At 54.7% G+C, this 16,582-nt stretch overlaps 1 protein-coding gene across 4 annotated transcripts in view; it reads left to right on the forward strand.

Moving 5' to 3' along the window:
- Positions 1 to 16,582, forward strand: part of PFKFB3 (6-phosphofructo-2-kinase/fructose-2,6-biphosphatase 3) — an 85,728-nt gene that overhangs the window by 53,107 nt on the left and 16,039 nt on the right. For 2 of the 4 annotated variants that reach the window (XM_079914349.1, XM_079914350.1), the window contains exons 1-5: positions 6,869 to 7,263; positions 14,185 to 14,310; positions 15,287 to 15,383; positions 15,962 to 16,028; positions 16,493 to 16,567. In XM_079914349.1, the coding sequence (XP_079770475.1) occupies positions 7,188 to 7,263; positions 14,185 to 14,310; positions 15,287 to 15,383; positions 15,962 to 16,028; positions 16,493 to 16,567 (441 nt within the window). In that variant the 5' untranslated portion in view covers positions 6,869 to 7,187. Of the gene's footprint in view, positions 1 to 6,868; positions 7,264 to 8,222; positions 8,547 to 14,184; positions 14,311 to 15,286; positions 15,384 to 15,961; positions 16,029 to 16,492; positions 16,568 to 16,582 lie in introns of those variants that run through there. The other 2 variants (XM_079914351.1, XM_079914352.1) reach the window with 2 other exon arrangements.

Raw genomic sequence — 16,582 nt, forward strand, 5'->3', positions numbered from 1 at the left:
CTCACTGTTGTGGCCTCTCCCGTTGCGGAGCACAGGCTCCGGACGCGCAGGCTCAGCGGCCATGGCTCACGCGGCCAGCCACTCCGCGGCATGTGGGATCTTCCCGGACCGGGGCACGAACCCGCGTCCCCTGCATCGGCAGGCGGACTCTCAACCACTGCGCCACCAGGGAAGCCCAATTAGGACATCTTAAAACCTTTGAGAAGTACACAGAAAGCCCAAGGCCTCCTCTACCTCTTTAAAAAAATTTTTTAAAGCTGACTCAGTTTTATTTCATAAAATAGTAATTTCTTTTTAAATTGGCTCAGCCGTGGTGTCGACCATGAGCTTTTTCTGCATCAGTAGGGGAGGCTGTCCCAGTATGAGGGCTGGGACTCTTTGGGAGGCTGTCTCTCTGTCTTCATATGCTAAGTAGCACTTTACATTGTAGGTTCATTTGAAAGTTTTTAGTTATTAATCTTCATAATCGTTTCTTAAGACGATTCTTATTTCCTCATTATATCCAAATACTAAGTAATTTAGACATTGTCGTAGAAACCACTTGGATCCAAAGTATTATTGTTGACTTTGTTATTGAGAAGAAGACTGAATGTTCTAGTTGGAAAGTAATTTAATTGCGTGACACTTGAAAGAGTACCAGCCTAGCCGGAGGTCTTGTTTTTTATTCCTTTGCTTATTAGCTGTGTGATCACAGGGAAGTAATGTAATATTTCTTAGCCTCAGTTTCATTAACTCCAAGGGAAAAAGGTAGGGGCGCACGCGCGTGTGTGTGTCTGTGTGTGGTTGTGTGTTAGGGACACCGCAAATTCAAAAATGAATTCATAATTCTGACAAGGACCACATCTCACTTGACTCTGGAGACCCCTGGACAGTTGCTTTCGGTGAATACTTGTTTAATGTGGGAAGAAATGAGAGATACTGACCTTTAGTTCCATGTTTGCTCTTGGGCTTAGCAGAGAAACGCTGAAGGACAATGAAATGGATATGAAATTCCCCGCGGATCTGCCCCAATTACATGCAAACTCTCCTTATTCTCTCAACCTGGACTTTACCCTGAGTCTGCATTGGGCATAATCTTACCCAACACCTCTCTCTTAGTTCCCTACTTGTATTCTAATTCGTGTACATTTCCCCCTCTGGTCTTCAATTGCAAGCTCTTGGGCGTGGGAGATCTCTCTTTGTCATACTCGGAGTGAGATGGAGCCCGGAACACTTTGATGACAGCTGTTCGATCACCTGCTCTTCCTGGCTGGACCCGAGATTGTTGTGGTTCCGGTGCAGCCTGTTCTGTGTAGTGTCTGACACGCAGCTACTGCTTGTGAGCATCTATTAAATGTGCCAGAAGATGGACAGTGGGCTGCTCATCTCTGTGGCTCCCCTTCCCTCCGGGAACGACAGGCTCAGCATAGCCGTCTGGAGTCCTCAGCTGAAGTCTGCATGTGTCTTCTCTTTATTTTGTGTTGTGCCTGCAAGTTGGTGACAACAAAGACTACAAACCCACCGATATTCTCCCGACGATCTGTGCAAAGCCCAGAAATCGAGTCGTCCCCCCACCCCAAGTAAAACACAGGTTAAACTTGATTCCGTGTTTCCACAGGTGCAGGATTTGTGCAAATCCTGTTTGTATATTTGTGTCATTTGCAAGAAGCAAAGGTGTTAGGAACACGTGCAAATCACTACAGAGTTCTTGGCTACCTTTCCGTCAGTTCCCTTCTCCCTCAATGCCTGGATCTATACCATCTATGCTTTTCTTCTTTTTTTTCTCTGGAATTTGAGCAAACTGAGCTATCACCGATTTAATATTTGGGGAGTTTTAAAAAAACCTTTTGAAATTTTGAAATACAAGAAGTTACAAAATAGTACATAGAGTCCCATGAACCCTTCACCCAGCTTCCTTTAATGGTGACATCTTATATGACTGTAGTAAAATAGCAAAACCAGGAAATTGACGTTGGTACAAGACTGTTAACTAGGCTGCAGAATATCTGAGTTTTTAAAAGCACACAGATTCTGAAGTCATAAAGTAATACTTTTAAACACAAATAACATATGTCTTCATATAGGGTGAGGAGGTTGACAGGGAGTGTAAAATGCTCTCAAAGCAGGAGCCTGGTGTGACGCTAGGTGTGAAACACCCAGGGGCAGTTTTAATAGCGTGGTCGGTCCCAAGGTCAGGGGCGTACACTCAGAAGAGGAAAGGCCTGCAGGAAGTGGAGGACCGCGGACTGGGCAGAAGGAAAGGAAACTTGCTGGTTCAGTAGGACTTCAGTTGTGACGATTCACCCAGAGCCAGGTCGTGGCCACGTTTAACTGTCCTGATACTCTCGTAACGAGATGGGTAAGTCCCCTCATTTGGAGAAAAGTGGACATGACATTTGTAGAAGAGGAATGATTTTTTTAAAATAGACTTTATTTTTTAGGACAGTTTTAGGTTCACAGCAAAATTGAGAGGAAAATATAGAGATTTCCCATGTACCCCCTGCCCCTACTCATGCACAGCCTCCCCGGTTATCAACGTCACTCACCAGATGGTACATTTTTACTAAGGGTGAACCTACACGGACACATCATTGTCACCCAAAGTGCATAGTTTACCGTGGGTTCACTCTTGGTGTTGTATATTTAATGGGTTTGGACAAATGTATAAAGACATGTATCCATCATTGTAAGATCATACAGAGCAGATTCACTGCCCTAAAAATCCTCCTATTCATCCCTCTTTCCCCCCAACCCCTGGCAACCATTCATCTTTTTACTGTAGTTGTACCTTTTCAGAATGTCATAGAGTTGGAATCATACAGCGTGTACCCGTTTCAGATTGGCTTCTTCCACTTAGGAATAGGTACTGACCGCTCTTCCATGTCTTTACCGTGGCTGGCAGCTCATTTCTTTCGGGCACTGAATAATATCCCATTGTCTGGAGGTACCACAGGTTATTTTTCGTTTCACCTGCTGATAGACATCTTGGCTGCTTCCACGTTTTGGTGATTATGAATAAAGCTGCTATAAACCTCTGTGTGCAAGTTTGGAACTGGGTTTTCAACCTGCCGTTGTGGCATCGTGTGGACGTCCGTGCCTGTGTTCCCATTCACATGAGTTACATTTTATTTAGAAAAAAAAAAAAAAATGTTGCCCTCTCCCCTGTCTTTGGATGGGCGATGAGGTAAGGGCTTATTTCAGTCTTTTATTTGGCGTCTCTCTTCACTCTCTCAGACACAGGCTTGTTCGCAGGAGCAAATGATGACACTGTGTGTCTAATTAGCAACTTCTGATTGCTCACGCCTGCCATGGCTTGTTCTGCCTCCTCTCACTGGACGGAAGGAGGTGGGTTCCAGCATGGTTTCAGGGTTTCAATCTGGCCCACTGGCTTCTGATCGTGGAAATGGGGTTGCTTTTGGCTGAATTCACAGCAGCATGGGGGAGCAGGGGTGAGGGTTAGACGCCTTTGGCCGGCAGAGGGAACTGAGAAGAGAGAGGTCGTGGAGAAAACCCACCCCCATCATCCTTTCTGAGTCTGGAGCTAGCTAAGGAATTCGCTATAAATAAGCACCGCAAGAGGCACTACTGTGCAAGAAGGGCTTTCTCTGCTCTCGCCTGCCGGACTGCTCAGCTGTTCTGGGTGAGATGGTCTGAGCCACAGTGTGCTCTGCCCCTCATCAGGACTCCACTCAGCACCCCCGGGTCAGGCTGTAGTCATCACAAGTCCCTTGGGGGCCATCTGCCCACTGTGTCAAGTAGAGGGTCCTAACTGGCTGTGTTCCTTGACCTTTGGCCTAGTTCTAACTCTTCTAATCGCTAAACTTCCCTTTACTCATTGAAAAGGATGACTGGATTATCTGGAAAATTCCTTCTAGCCTTAAGAATGCCTAGGACCACGGGTCATAGGCTCCCCCACCACCTGCCCTGGTACTTGGAGCTGTCCTATCTGCAAAAGCATCATCGTATTCGAGGAATTTTTACATTCTCTGCTGCCTTTCCTGAAGGATGGCGTTCTGATCGTCTGCTTGGGGGTGGGGGGTGGGGGTTGGTCAAAGCCCTGGATAGTTAGATACAGATGCGGTCTTTGGCAGAACTAGGGAAAGAGGTGGACGTCTGAAACAGTAAACACTGAACCAGTACGTTCTTGGAGTTCAGATGCAGTTGGGTTGTTTGTAAACGGCATTGCAGTCAATCAGCGTCAGCTTCCAGAAGGATGCTACGCTAATGTATAGTACTTGAGGATTGCAAGGGCCACACCAGTTCTGGCTGCCCCCCCTTTATTTTAAAGTGTACATTTGTCCGAGTCCCCCACTCATTCCCAGTTTGTTTGCACTTAGATATCAGAAGTGGGAGGGGGATTACTTGAAACTTCCATTTGCTGGCCCCCATTAGGTGTAGGAGGTGATGAGGGAGAGAATCTCTGCTCTGTAGCCAGAACGCCTGAGGCTCTAGGCGTTACCGACACCCGGGCCGGGAAGGCACCAGGTCTGGGTGTGGAGTGTGAATACTTAGCTAGAAGCTCCGAGGAATGTCAACCGCCTCGTGCCCTCAGAGCTGGACCCTGGTCGGACACATCATCCGGATGACGAGATTAAAAATGTGTCTTCACTGGTGCGGCCGCTCTCCGCTGAACTGAGACCCACAGTTGTTTTCAAGTTTGGACCCCCATCCCCTGCCTTGCCCTTCAGCGTGTGCAAAGAAATCGGTGGGCAAGTACAGGCACGCGGGTACACCAGGTACACTGGGTCCTCCGGGAGAGACAAGTGTGCAAGCCTGTAGGGCTGCAGCCGTCCCCACCCCGGCCCCAGCGATCTGGAGGCGGCGACTTTCCGGCGCGGGCGCCAGCGCTCCCTCGCTGCTATTTTCCTCTTTGGATCAGACCATTCTTATTTCAGGAGTGGAGTGGGACTCTCTCTGGGGCGCTATAGGGTGTCATCTCTGGCATTTGCTCCCGGTACAGAAAAACAAGTCCAAATGCAGTGCACTCGGGTTTCTGAACAGCTGCCCAAACGCCGAAACCAGACTGTCAGCAAAGCAGTGGGAGGGAGGAGAGCAGGGACTCAGGAGAGGGAGGTGGGGGTGGGAGTGGGGGGATACCCAGGGTGGGGGCGGGGGGAGGAGGAGGTCAAGGGCACCCTTTCGGTAGGCGACGCTCGTCCCTGGGCTGGGATGCGGGGAAAGTGGGGGATTCCCGGGCTAGTAGGGTGCCTAGAGTGGGCGTCGGGGCGTGGGGAGGTCGGGGGTACCGCCGGGTGGGCAACACTGGGCGCTCCGCGACCCTGGTTGGGCTGGGAGGGGGATGCCTGGACGGGGGGTGTGCCTGGGGTGGAGGTCCGGCTGGGGGGTGTTTTGGGGCACCCGCCCGATGGGCGACGCTGGGCGCTCCCCGCCTCTGGGCAGGCTGGGGTGAGGGGAAGGGGGAGGCCCGGGGGGGCGGGGCAGGCGGGAGCAGCTTGACGGCCGCCAGGGAGCGGGCGCCGTCCCAGCCGAGCCATGCGGTACGTGAGCGACGTGTGGCAGCCTCTGCGCAGACTGTTCCGCGGCGGTGTGGGTTTCAGCGAGCGCCGCCTCCTTCCAATCACGGCGCAGCCCAGCGTGAGGGATACACCTCTGCAGGGCAGGGCTGCGCTGCGCACCGAGGCATCGCGTTCCAAAGTCACATACATGCCATGCCCTGTGCGGGCGGCAGCTCCCGCTCAAAGCAGCCCAGATCTTCACGGGGCGGCCACCGACCTGACTACACGACTGCCACATGTCGCCTGCTGATGCAAAGCTGCGGGGACCGGGGATGCAGAAGGGACACATACACCAAAAACTGGCGAGGAAGAGATGCAGTAGGGCTGCGCCGGTTAAATGGCACGAATTTTAGGGGTTTGCACAATCATGGTGACGCCTCCCAATAGTTATTCCGGGGCTTGCAGCCAAGTAATGAATTGCAGGTCCGAATAGGATCTATTTTTTTTACTCGGAGAGATGAAGGTATATCGAAAATATTGTAAACGGTGACCGTGAAAACCAAGATGCCACGTTCCATTTTGGTCCAGCCTCCGGGTCTCTCCCACCCCCTCCTCGTGCCCGACATTCCGGGACCCGGGGTTCCAGGTCTTGGGGGCTGGGTGTCGGGGGAGCAATGTTCAGCACTAGTTGGGGTTTCTAAGGAATTCAGGAAATTGGGCGTGGTGAGGACGAAAGACCAGGGAAGCCCTCTCCCCGTGGGTGGCGGGGCCTGTGGTGGGTGACTCACAGGTATTATTAGGGAGCAGCTCCGGCAAGGAGTGACCCACAGGCGCTCTCAGCATCCTCCCTCTGGCTTCCCTCTAGGGTAGCAGAGACAACACCCCCCACCCCCGCCCCCGTCCCCTCTAACCTCTCTGCAACCTTTAACCCGAAACCCGCGTCTTCACCTTGACTGTGCCTGACCCGGAGCGCGTGCTAAAAATGCAGAGTATGGGGGGTCCCATTCCCAGAGAGACCGAGTCCGCAGTATGCATTAAGCATGCCAGGTGATTCGGCAGAGGGGCTTTGTGGACCACAGTGGACGGTGCTGTTTCTTTCCTTCCAGCGCAGTTGAGTTGATTATTCTGGGAGGCTGCGCAGGTCGCTTTTAGGGGATGATAGAAGGAGGCTCACGGAGTAGCACTTTCAGCCAGGGCTGGTTTAGGGCGTTATCCGGGGGACCTCAGTAGCCGGGCGCGCCGGTGTCGCCGGCCTGCAGGGGGCGCCAGCAGGCTGTCTCCTGGCTGGGCCACCCTCCTTCCACGTGAAAGGGGGATGGAACACGAGGAATGCGTCCCCGCCCCGGGGCTGACGTGTGCGTCTCTGCCGGCCCGGATTCTTAAAAGCCCGGGAGGAGCGCTGGGCATCCCAGCAGAGCCAGAGAGGAGGCGAGTTGATGTGGACCGCGGCGCACTCGAGCCAGCGCACAGGGACCGCGGCTGTCACGGCGCTCCGAGCATCCCGGGGCTTCCCGAGCGGAAGAGTCCATCCCTGCGGGAGCTAAGGGTGCAGCCCCAGCCCTCCCGCTCCTCTCTGGGAGCCTCACGCCTCGGGCGAGCGTCCGTGATTTAGCACAAAGCACGTTTCCAAAAAGCCGCGCTCTCACGCACGCACCCCCTCCCCCCTTTGTTTCGGGGGTCGCCAGACCGCTCTCCTCCCCAAGTCTGAATTCTTCAGAAGGGGCGGAGGGCCGCCGAGTCTCGGCTGAGAAGATGCCCCTGGAGCTGACTCAGAGCCGGGTGCAGAAGATCTGGATCCCGGTCGACCACCGCCCCTCGTTGCCCAGATGTGAGTGCAGACGTGCGCGGGGCCGGGCTGCCGGGGAGGGCGCGCCGTGTGGACAGCGAGGCCATTGTGTGGCGGGCGCCGGCCGGGCGCTTTTGTGCCGGCTCCCCTCCTCCGGCGCGCTCGGGCGGGCCGGGCGCCGCCCTCCACGCCGTCCCCGAGGCCCGGCCCAGGCGCCCCCAGCTCCTCCCCGCCGGCCTCGGCGCGAGGCGGGGACGGCGCGGGCGCTGCGCCTACCCTGGCCGGCGTCGGGGGCGCTGTGGCCCGGTCCGCGGTCTCCGCGGAGCTCCACTCCGCTCGCGCCGGGAGCGCAGAGGGACCCGGAAACAGCGAGCGCACGGGACGGGAAGCGCGGAGCGCGGCAGAAGGTCTCCGCTTCGGGGAGGCGTGGGAAGGGACGTCTGCGTGTCCCCCGGCCCGGGCCCCGCTCCTGGGCGCCCGCCGCGCCTCCGCGGGTCTCAGCCCCCTTTCTCTGTCCGTCGCTACCTCCCCTCCTCTCTCTCCCCCTCCTTCCCTCCTTCCTTTTTACCTCTTTCCATCTCGCCTTTTCCTCCTATATATTTATCTCTCAACCTCTGTATTTCCACTCCCTCTCACTCCATCTTTCTATATGTTTCTCTCTCTTTATATATCTCCTGTATTTCTTTCCTTCTTTCTATGAATTTCTAATCTTCTCTCTCTAGTTCTGGTTTTTACCTGTCTTCTCTCTCTTTACTGCTACCTCCCTCCTCTCTTCCTTTCCGCGCTCCCACCTCTAGCTCCTGTGCTGGGGTCTACAAGAGAGTTGTCTGGAACCAAGTCTTTGTGCAGGTTTTGGGGGGGGGTGTCTGCGGATGGGTGACTGCACAGTTGGCAACGTTTCCCACGTGCGCGCGCGTGTACACACACTCACTGAGCTCGGAATTTGCTGGCAGTTCACCTCCTCGCCCTGTCCGTCGTGGCCCATAAATGCTTTGGGAAGGTTTACCTTGGGCTCCGTCCCCAGCCAGGGAGAGAGCACCTCTTAAAAGGGTGGTGCGGGTGGTTTGAAGGCGACACTCCTCCTCCAGGGAACCCGCCCAGGAGGCTGTCAGGTGGCCAGGCTGAGATAGCCGTGTTTTGCTCCAGGTCAGGTCAGGTTGCCTGAGAGGTAAACGTGGGCTTCCAAGTGCAAACCCTCCAGGTGGTTTTTAGGCATCCACAGAGCCTGGGCACTAGGTGGCCTGCTGACCACCTCTGCTGCCACGTTTCTCAGGGGATGGTCACCAAGGCCACGATGACAGCTCCTCTCCCCAGGCTTTGCCCAGGTGTGACTCACCCCCCCCCGCCCCCCACCAACCCCGGACCTGCCCCAGGAGGTTGGGAGAGCTGGCCCTGGGGTGCTCCTAGGTCATCCTGTTGATGGGGACCTGGCCAGGTGCTCCCCACACTGGGGGCGGGGGGGGTGCTCTTCCACCAGCTTGACCCCTCTGGTCCAGCGGGCTACAGAAGCCTGAAGGACAGCTGGGCTTCTTTACAAGGTAGCCGAGGGCTGGGGGCCTTGCAGGTGTCTTGTTCCACCAGCCTTTCAGGTATGCTCTTACATAGCTCACTGAACAGGCTGACCACGGTCTGGTTGTATTTCTGTAAAACCTACTGGTAGTGAGGAATGCCCCGCCTGAAATCCTGAGGGAGATGGCGAGATGCAGAAACAGCCCGAGCCTTTTTGACTTTTGAATAAAAGATATTGATGGAGTGCTCGGTGAACTGTAATGGGTCATACAAATACGGGCTGGTTCTCTAAACGCCTGTATGCGTGCGCATACAAATGCGCACGCACATTTAGTCGTTCCCTGGGGTTCACGGTGGGGTGAGAGCTGGGAGGTCCAGCCGGGGCCGGGGTGCTGAGATTGGCTGGCGTCCGCTCAGACGCGTGATTGTGAGAGACACAAGTATGCAGCCATGCTTTTCCTCCAGGCTTCACAGACCCATCCATTAGAATCTATCAGTCTGCACGTCTCACACGCAGATGAGAGATTTGCCTGAAAATCCCTGTCGGAACAATTCACGGCTTGAGGTGGGGGGTGGGGGGGCTTGCTAAAGCTGGTGGATTAAGTCTCCTGTCCCCGCCCACTCCTGGAATCCCTGCCTGTGGCTGTGGGGTTATGTTTTTTTCTTATGAAAATATCTGTACCCTGGATATTTACTGCTTACGTGCCATTATTTTAAGTAGCAGCGTCTGTCACCGTTTATATAGTCACATTTGTCTCTCATCCAATAGCGAAGAGAGGGTATCCCTTCTTGGCGTCTTTCCAGATTCCCTGCCCCTCCCCCCTTCTCTCGTGGCATTCGGAACGCTGGGTGGATTTTCTCCCTTCTGAACCTGTTCCCGTCTTTCTAAGTGCTGTCCTAGTTGGGGGTGTACGGCAGCCTCCTCTGAGATGTGAAAACTACAAGAGGGCAGCGGAAACACTACTGCTGATGTATAAAGAGCAGTCAAACAAGCACAGTACAAAGCCCCAGATTGATTCGTTTGGTGGTATTTCCACCTCTGAAACACATCGGTGAGGGGCCCCGTTGCTACACCTTCATGGTGGTAAGGGCTTCTTACAAAACCTGCAGCTTCCTTCAAGCGCAGACCATAACTCAGGGAGACTTACTGACTTGGTGAATCAGCTAAGTGTACAGAGAAGTAAATCCTCGACGGGCGAGAGCTGGCGATCCTTTCTGTTTGTCATCACAGAAAGCTGAGAGTTCTGTGTACAGGTCTGGACTTACTTATCGTTTCCCCACTCGGAATCCAGTTTCCTCATCTCTGTAAAGTAGGTTGTGTACTGTCTGCTGAGAGAAGGTTTCATCTCAGCAGGGGCTTAGCTCCACTGATGGTTTTCCAACCTAAAGAGGGAAGGAAGGGAAGGAAACCTTCCAGAGAAATCCTGACCTTATCCTTGGGTGGCCACTATAATTTATAGAGGTGATTCTTGGCCCTGACTTCACCTTAAAATCATTTAGGGGAGACTTTGGGAAAAAAATCCATGCTGGTGCCCCACACCACGTGAGAATTGCTGCAGGTGGGGCCCGGGCATCCTGGTTTTTAAAAGCTTCTTAGGTTCAGCCACTGGTTGAGAACCACTGATTGAGGAAGGAGGGACTGAAGGATTGCGGGTGAGAAAGACGGAGGTGAGCTCCAGGTCTGTCCCTCACTGCCTATGCAGGGGGACCTCCTTCACTCGTGGGTCCTAGTTCCCTCGTGTCTGGGATGATGAAGCCTTAATGGCTGACGGAGGCCAACGTAGCAAGTATCTTACACATATTATCTTGTGATTAATCCTCCCGAGAACCTTTCTGAAGCATCCCTGCATTTCACAGAAAGGGAAAACCGAGACCCTGAGAGATCAAGTAACTTGTCCACGGCCCGGGGAAGTGTCAGAGCCCGGCCTTGAACTCTGCTTGGCTCTAGACCCTCTCAGCCACCACGCTCTTGTGTTGTCAACTGATTCACTAAAATGCCCATCCCTCGCTGTCTGCCGGAGAGCGTGTCGGGTCGGGAGGGCCGTTTGCTGCACAAAGGTTAGGTGCGAGTTAAAATGTGCGTGCAAAGCAATGAATGAGTTTGGCATCCACCACACAGTCCAGAAGAGCTTTGAAAAGAGATTTTGCTGAGCTGGGGTCTCTCTACCCCGCAGAGCCTCAGCCCACCTGCCTGGGGCAAGCTCACTTAGATGTTTTGTTTTGTTTTTTTTAAGATTTTTTTTTTTTGATGTGGACCGTTTTTAAAGTCTTTATTGAATTTGTTGCAACATTGCTTCTGATTTATGTTTTGGTTTTTTGGCCACGAGGCATGTGGGATCTTAGCTTCCTGACCAGGGATCAAACCCACAGGCCCTACATCAGAAGGCGAAGTCTCCACAACTGGACCGCCAGGGAAGTCCCTAGATGTGTATTCTTAACACGGACCAAGCAGACTCTCTGGGCTGGTGTGATCTCAGGAGAGGGTTTGTGTTCAGCGGAGCACAGTCCAGGGCCAATCACATGGACCCATTCCCCAGAGAGCCCTTCTTGGGCAGTGGCATCACCGCAGGGTCACAGCCCTTGCCGGGCAGCGGCAGGGGAGCAGGTTGCCATGGTTACTGTAGACACCCGGCCGTGGAACTTCCATGGGGCTATCCTGAGCACTGGCCCTGTCTACAGCTACAGCTTGGCCGTCAGTCTTCCATTAGTTCCCCTGAAACTCGGCACTGAAACATGACTTACCTACTCGTAGGGAAAGAGCACAAGTGATGTGGCATCTTTTTGAGGTTAACATTTAGGAGCGCCTCTGAGTAGAAGAAAGCTTGCAGGAGGTATGGGAGCAGCGGCAAAGTGTCTTCCATTGGTTTCTTTTATTTTCTGAGCCTGCGTTGTGGTGTCCATGCCGCGGGCCGGGACAGCTGTCCTGCCTGCTTGAGGCAGTGGGTTACATAGATCAGAGAGGTTAGCAGCTCAGTCAGGGAGCAGGGCTGGAATTGGAACCTGCGAATGCAGCCTCTGTCCAGGGGCTTCAGACGACTGCTTCTTTACCCCACTAACCTCTGTGTATCCCCTTACACACAAGTACTTTTTGGAAAATCTTGTGAAAATCCCTGTGCTGTTGGGGAGGAAGATGAAAAGGCAGAGCTCCAGGGAGGAAGGTATGAGAGGTGGGAGGGTTAAAAAGGTCTGCAGAGAAGAAGAAACTGAGAGTCAGAGGGGAACTGAAGCAGAGGCAGGTGATTATAGGACCGTGGAAGCACTTTGAGATGTGTCGTGAGTTTAAAAAAAAGAGGGGGCAGGGATGAAGAAGAGTAAAACCCGAAGGTTTAGCCGCAAGGTTTCGTGGTTTCCCTTCTGTCTTGGGGACCCCTGGGCGGAGGGGCAGCTGCAGGTACCTTTGGCCATCCCTCTGGCAGCTCTCTGAATCTCACGCAAGAAGCCAAAGGAAGAGAGGAATCATTTCTGCTTCGCCAGACAAAGGAGGGATGGTTTGTTTGGGTTTGAGATCCAGCTTGAATTTTTGGCTTCAGATATCTACTCTGCCGTGTCTTTATGGGGTTTTTTTTTTCCTCCCCAAGTGTCCTACTGCCAGAGATTTGTGCATACGATTAGTGGATATAGAAGTAATCCCCGATTTGATAAATCAGTCAGCCTCTGTCTCTGTTTCCTTGGCATGCGTCCAACAAAAGTATTCCATGTATGTGCACAGCTGAGAGTGTGTGTGTGTGTGTGTGTGCGCGTGCATGTGCGCACGTCTGTCTCTGTGTGCGATGCTCTTGAGAGCAGTGGCATGTGGGGACATCAGATAAGACCAGGGGAAAACCGGTGGCTTGGGGGAAGGGTGAGCAGAATGAGTATCGTTTCCAGGCACAGGCGAGGACACTTTCACTTTCTCATGGGTCACCTGCAGTTGCCGGAGTGACACATGACCGACCGGCGCGTCTTTGCCCCACTCGTGTGCTCACGCAGGGCAGGGAAATGGCCTCTGTCTTCTAGGAACCTGTTTGTTCCCGGCCGATGGCTGCTGGGGAATCCCAGCCAGGGGGTTCTGTGGCTCCCTCGTGTCTCCTGGCCTCCCGATGGCCTTTTTCCTTCTCCTCCTCGCTCTGTGTGGAGAAGGTCACCGATGGTCTAGAAACATGAAAGGAGACACAGCCCCTGCGTGCGGTGCTGGCTGCCTCTGTGGCCCCAGCCTGCAGGTCCAGGAGCAGACCCTGCAACAGCACGGCCGGTGTTTGGACACGTGACCTCAGTTTGGCCCCCAGGCCCAGCATCATGGGGCTGTGTCGGGGTGTTCAGCTTAAGAGGAGGCATCTCCTCAAGCCTGTGCTGTCAGTGGCCTGGCGGCCCTCCCTGCCTCCCATCTGCGGGTCAGGGAGCGGGCAGGCGGCTGGTCTCTGGCTCCCATGGGCAGCCCCAGGCTCGAGAACACTCTCGTCACCAGGATGCCGGAGCATCTCAGGGGCAAGACGCCAGCCGAGGAAACAGTGCACCTGAAATGTCCAGAACAGGGTTCTTTGGGCTGCTTTCTTCAAACCCAGTGAAAACCTTTCTCCCTGCTGTTTTGTTGAGATTCTGAGGAACGTGGGACAGTGGTTCAGCAGCAAAGTCAGGAGGGGATTTTGCAAATCCCCTTTGACTTTCAGCAAAGTCAGGCAAGACCCTCTGGGTTTCCGGGGCCCCTGCCGGGGCCCATGTGACCTGGTGGAAGCGGGGAGCAGGAAGGGGCAGGAGAGTCTCAGGGACAGATAAATTTGTGGGAGTCAGCCTCCGGGTCCCTGACCTACTTGCATTTGATAAACTCTTACTTGTGAAAATTGCCTTTTAAAAATTACTTATTTTAGGAAGGCCATGCAGACTTCGTGCATGGCGGTGCGGACATTGACAATAGGCTTCTGTCTGTCATTTGGCCGCCGCTGGGGCCCCACCCCCCAGGGCTCCTACTTGCCGCCTTGATTTACATGTTATGTTGCATCAGAAACAACCTCTCCTACTGATAACCTCATCATCACTGGTGAGCCTTACACCCCCAGGGGTGCTTTCTGCTCTGGGGTTAGTAATTTGTTCCTGGTTGGGTTTTGGGCCCTCAGGTGTCAGGCTGGGAATTTGGGGTCCCTGCCGTGTGGACCTCAAAGCAAGAGGGAGCTGTGTGACCAAGGGCTCTGGCCCCCAGGGGCCCAGTCCCGCTGGATTGTAAAATGTAGGGGCTTTGAGGTGGGAATGAAAGCTGTGTTTCCGTGGAATTCTTTCTTTTCTTTTCTTTTTTTTTGCCGCACCGTGAGGCTTGCAGGATCTTAGCTCCCTGAGCAGGGATCGAACCCATGCCCCCTGCATTGGGAGCACGGAGTCTTAACTGCTGGACTGCCAGGGAAGTCCCTCGTGGAATTCTTTAAAGCCTGTTGTGGGCCCTGCTGGCTGCTTTATCCATGGCCCTTTCTGTGTTGCTCTCCCCAGCCTGTGGGCCAAAGCTCACCAACTCCCCAACGGTGATCGTCATGGTGGGCCTCCCAGCCCGGGGGAAGACGTACATCTCCAAGAAGCTGACCCGCTACCTCAACTGGATTGGCGTCCCCACGAAAGGTGAGCCTGCGCCCCCAGGCCGGGGCTGTCAGGCTGAGGGCACCCTCCTGCTTGCCATGACCACCCCCCCCCCAAAAAAGAATGGCCTTTCCCTCTCCAGCTGCTGGGACTCTCTTTGCAGGGCCATCTGACAGGGTGCTGTCCCTGTAGTCGAGGGACACACTTTCCTTTCCGGCTGTGCCGCCCTCCATCCTGCATGCTGTGTATGGGAGGGGGAGGGTCTCTTTTCACCGGCTGCTGTCTGGTTCCCACTGCCCTGCATCCTGCCCAGCTCAGCCCTCACCTCCTCTAAGAAGCCTTCTCTGACCACCGCAGTCTGTGTGGATCTTTTCCTTTAAGTTCCCCAAGCCCTTAGTTGTGACACTCCTCCACTGACCGTCATAAAGTGCTGTGTACTATTGATTATATTTTTGCGAATCTTTGCCGGTCTTCCCACCTCCACGGGGGGTGTTGAGCACGGGGACTGATTTTTCACGTTTGCTGCCCACCCCGCCCTGTGCCCAGAGCAGTGCTTCCTATACTAAGCACTGGCTCAGCGCCCACTGCCCACCCTGGGCGCGGGCTGCTGATCTGCAGAAGGGCTGCTGTGGCCCCGGCCACGCATATGAGCCCTCACTCTCTCCACCCCCAGTGCGCTGGCGAACATCACGGCCCCGATCTTCACTAGGCCTGTGGCTGCCACCTGCTCTCAGGTTCAGGCTCCAGCCCCGGCCTGGAGAGGCCGGCCTGCAGGCTGGGCCATGGGAGGCAACCCTGGAGAAACAAGGTCCTGGGTTTGGGGGAGCTGGGCAGCCTTGCAGGCCAAGCGATACCGGCGCAGGACGCAGAGCCCACTGTCTGGTTTCCGGGTCTTATCGGGATCTTATTCAAGTCATGTGCCGGCTTGCTTTTCTTTTCTGGAAAGAGCGATCCTGACCGTGGGAGGCCCTTCTGGTGGTCAGCGTGGTCAGCTAAGGGACCTTTCTTTTCCATCCAGTGTTCAACGTGGGCGAGTACCGCCGGGAGGCCGTGAAGCAGTACAGCTCCTACAACTTCTTCCGCCCGGACAATGAGGAGGCCATGAAAGTCCGCAAGTGAGGCCCGGGCTGCGGTGGGCGGAGGGGGATGGGTGCTCTGTAGCACCAGGTTGGGTGAGAGAGAGGCAGCTGGTCCCCCTCCTTGTGTATCAGCGAGAGCCTCTCGGCCTCTGAGCCTCACTGATCCCGCTGTCCGACAACAACATCTCATTAGGAATGAACTAAATCATTTTCCTGGAAAATCATCTGTTTACGTGGGAAAAGGATTTTCTTTTCAGCTCAAAGTGACCAGGGAACTGAAGTGTGACAGCTGCACTTTAGAATCACTTGGGAGCTGGGCACAGCCCTGCCCAGATGGGTACAGTGGGCATTTGTGGGCAGGACCTGGGCATCCGTGTTTTGAAAGCTCCCAGGGGAATTTCAGTGTGCAACCGGCACGAGGCCGAGTCCCAAGTGCCGCAGCCGTGTGTGCGGGGCTCCCATCGGGGGCCTCGGGCCTGACGGTCCTGCCTGCCTGAGCAGTTTAGCCGTAGAATCACAGGTCACCCCGCTCGTTGGGGTGAATTGGGGGTGCCTGCGCGTCCTCCTGCGACGGCCCGGCTCTGATGCGCCCATGCTCTTTCTGTGTGTTGCAGGCAGTGTGCGCTGGCTGCCTTGAGAGATGTCAAAAGTTACCTGACGAAGGAAGGGGGCCAAATTGCAGTAAGCCTGGAGTATAAGCCCTGTCTCCGATCCCAGCGGGATGGTGCCCTGGGAGGGAGGGAATGTAGTCAGAGCTGCGTGGGGACACCTCCAGTTGGGACAGGTGTCTGGCCTGAGCTGTGAGGGAAGCAGGGGGCAAGGGCAGCACAGGGACTCGGGGGGGAAGGTGATCGTCCGGCGGACTCGGGGGCACAGGCAGCTGGACCTGGGGTGGCTGCAGCCGAGGGAGCCAGCATCCCTTCCTTGTGCTCCCTCCCCTGCGTATGGCTGTTGTTCCTTTGCTTTAAGTTCTCTTCCCATCCCTCCCCTTCCATCCTTGAGTGCAGGAGGAGGCAATGGGGGGCCTGGGAGGGTGAGGGCTTTCCTGGAGCCCCAGGAAGTACCAGGCCTGACCTCTGGTGGTTTGGCAAACACTGTTCAACTCAAACTGGGCTCTGTTCACTGCCCTTCTTTCTCCCTGCCAGGTTTTCGACGCCACCAATACTACTAGAGAGAGGAGACACATGATCCTTCATTTTGCCAAAGAAAATGATTTCAAGGTGAGCCTGATTTCT

The sequence above is a fragment of the Stenella coeruleoalba genome, assembly GCF_951394435.1.
Source record: "Stenella coeruleoalba genome assembly, chromosome: 2".
NCBI classification, from domain to species: Eukaryota; Metazoa; Chordata; class Mammalia; order Artiodactyla; family Delphinidae; genus Stenella; species Stenella coeruleoalba.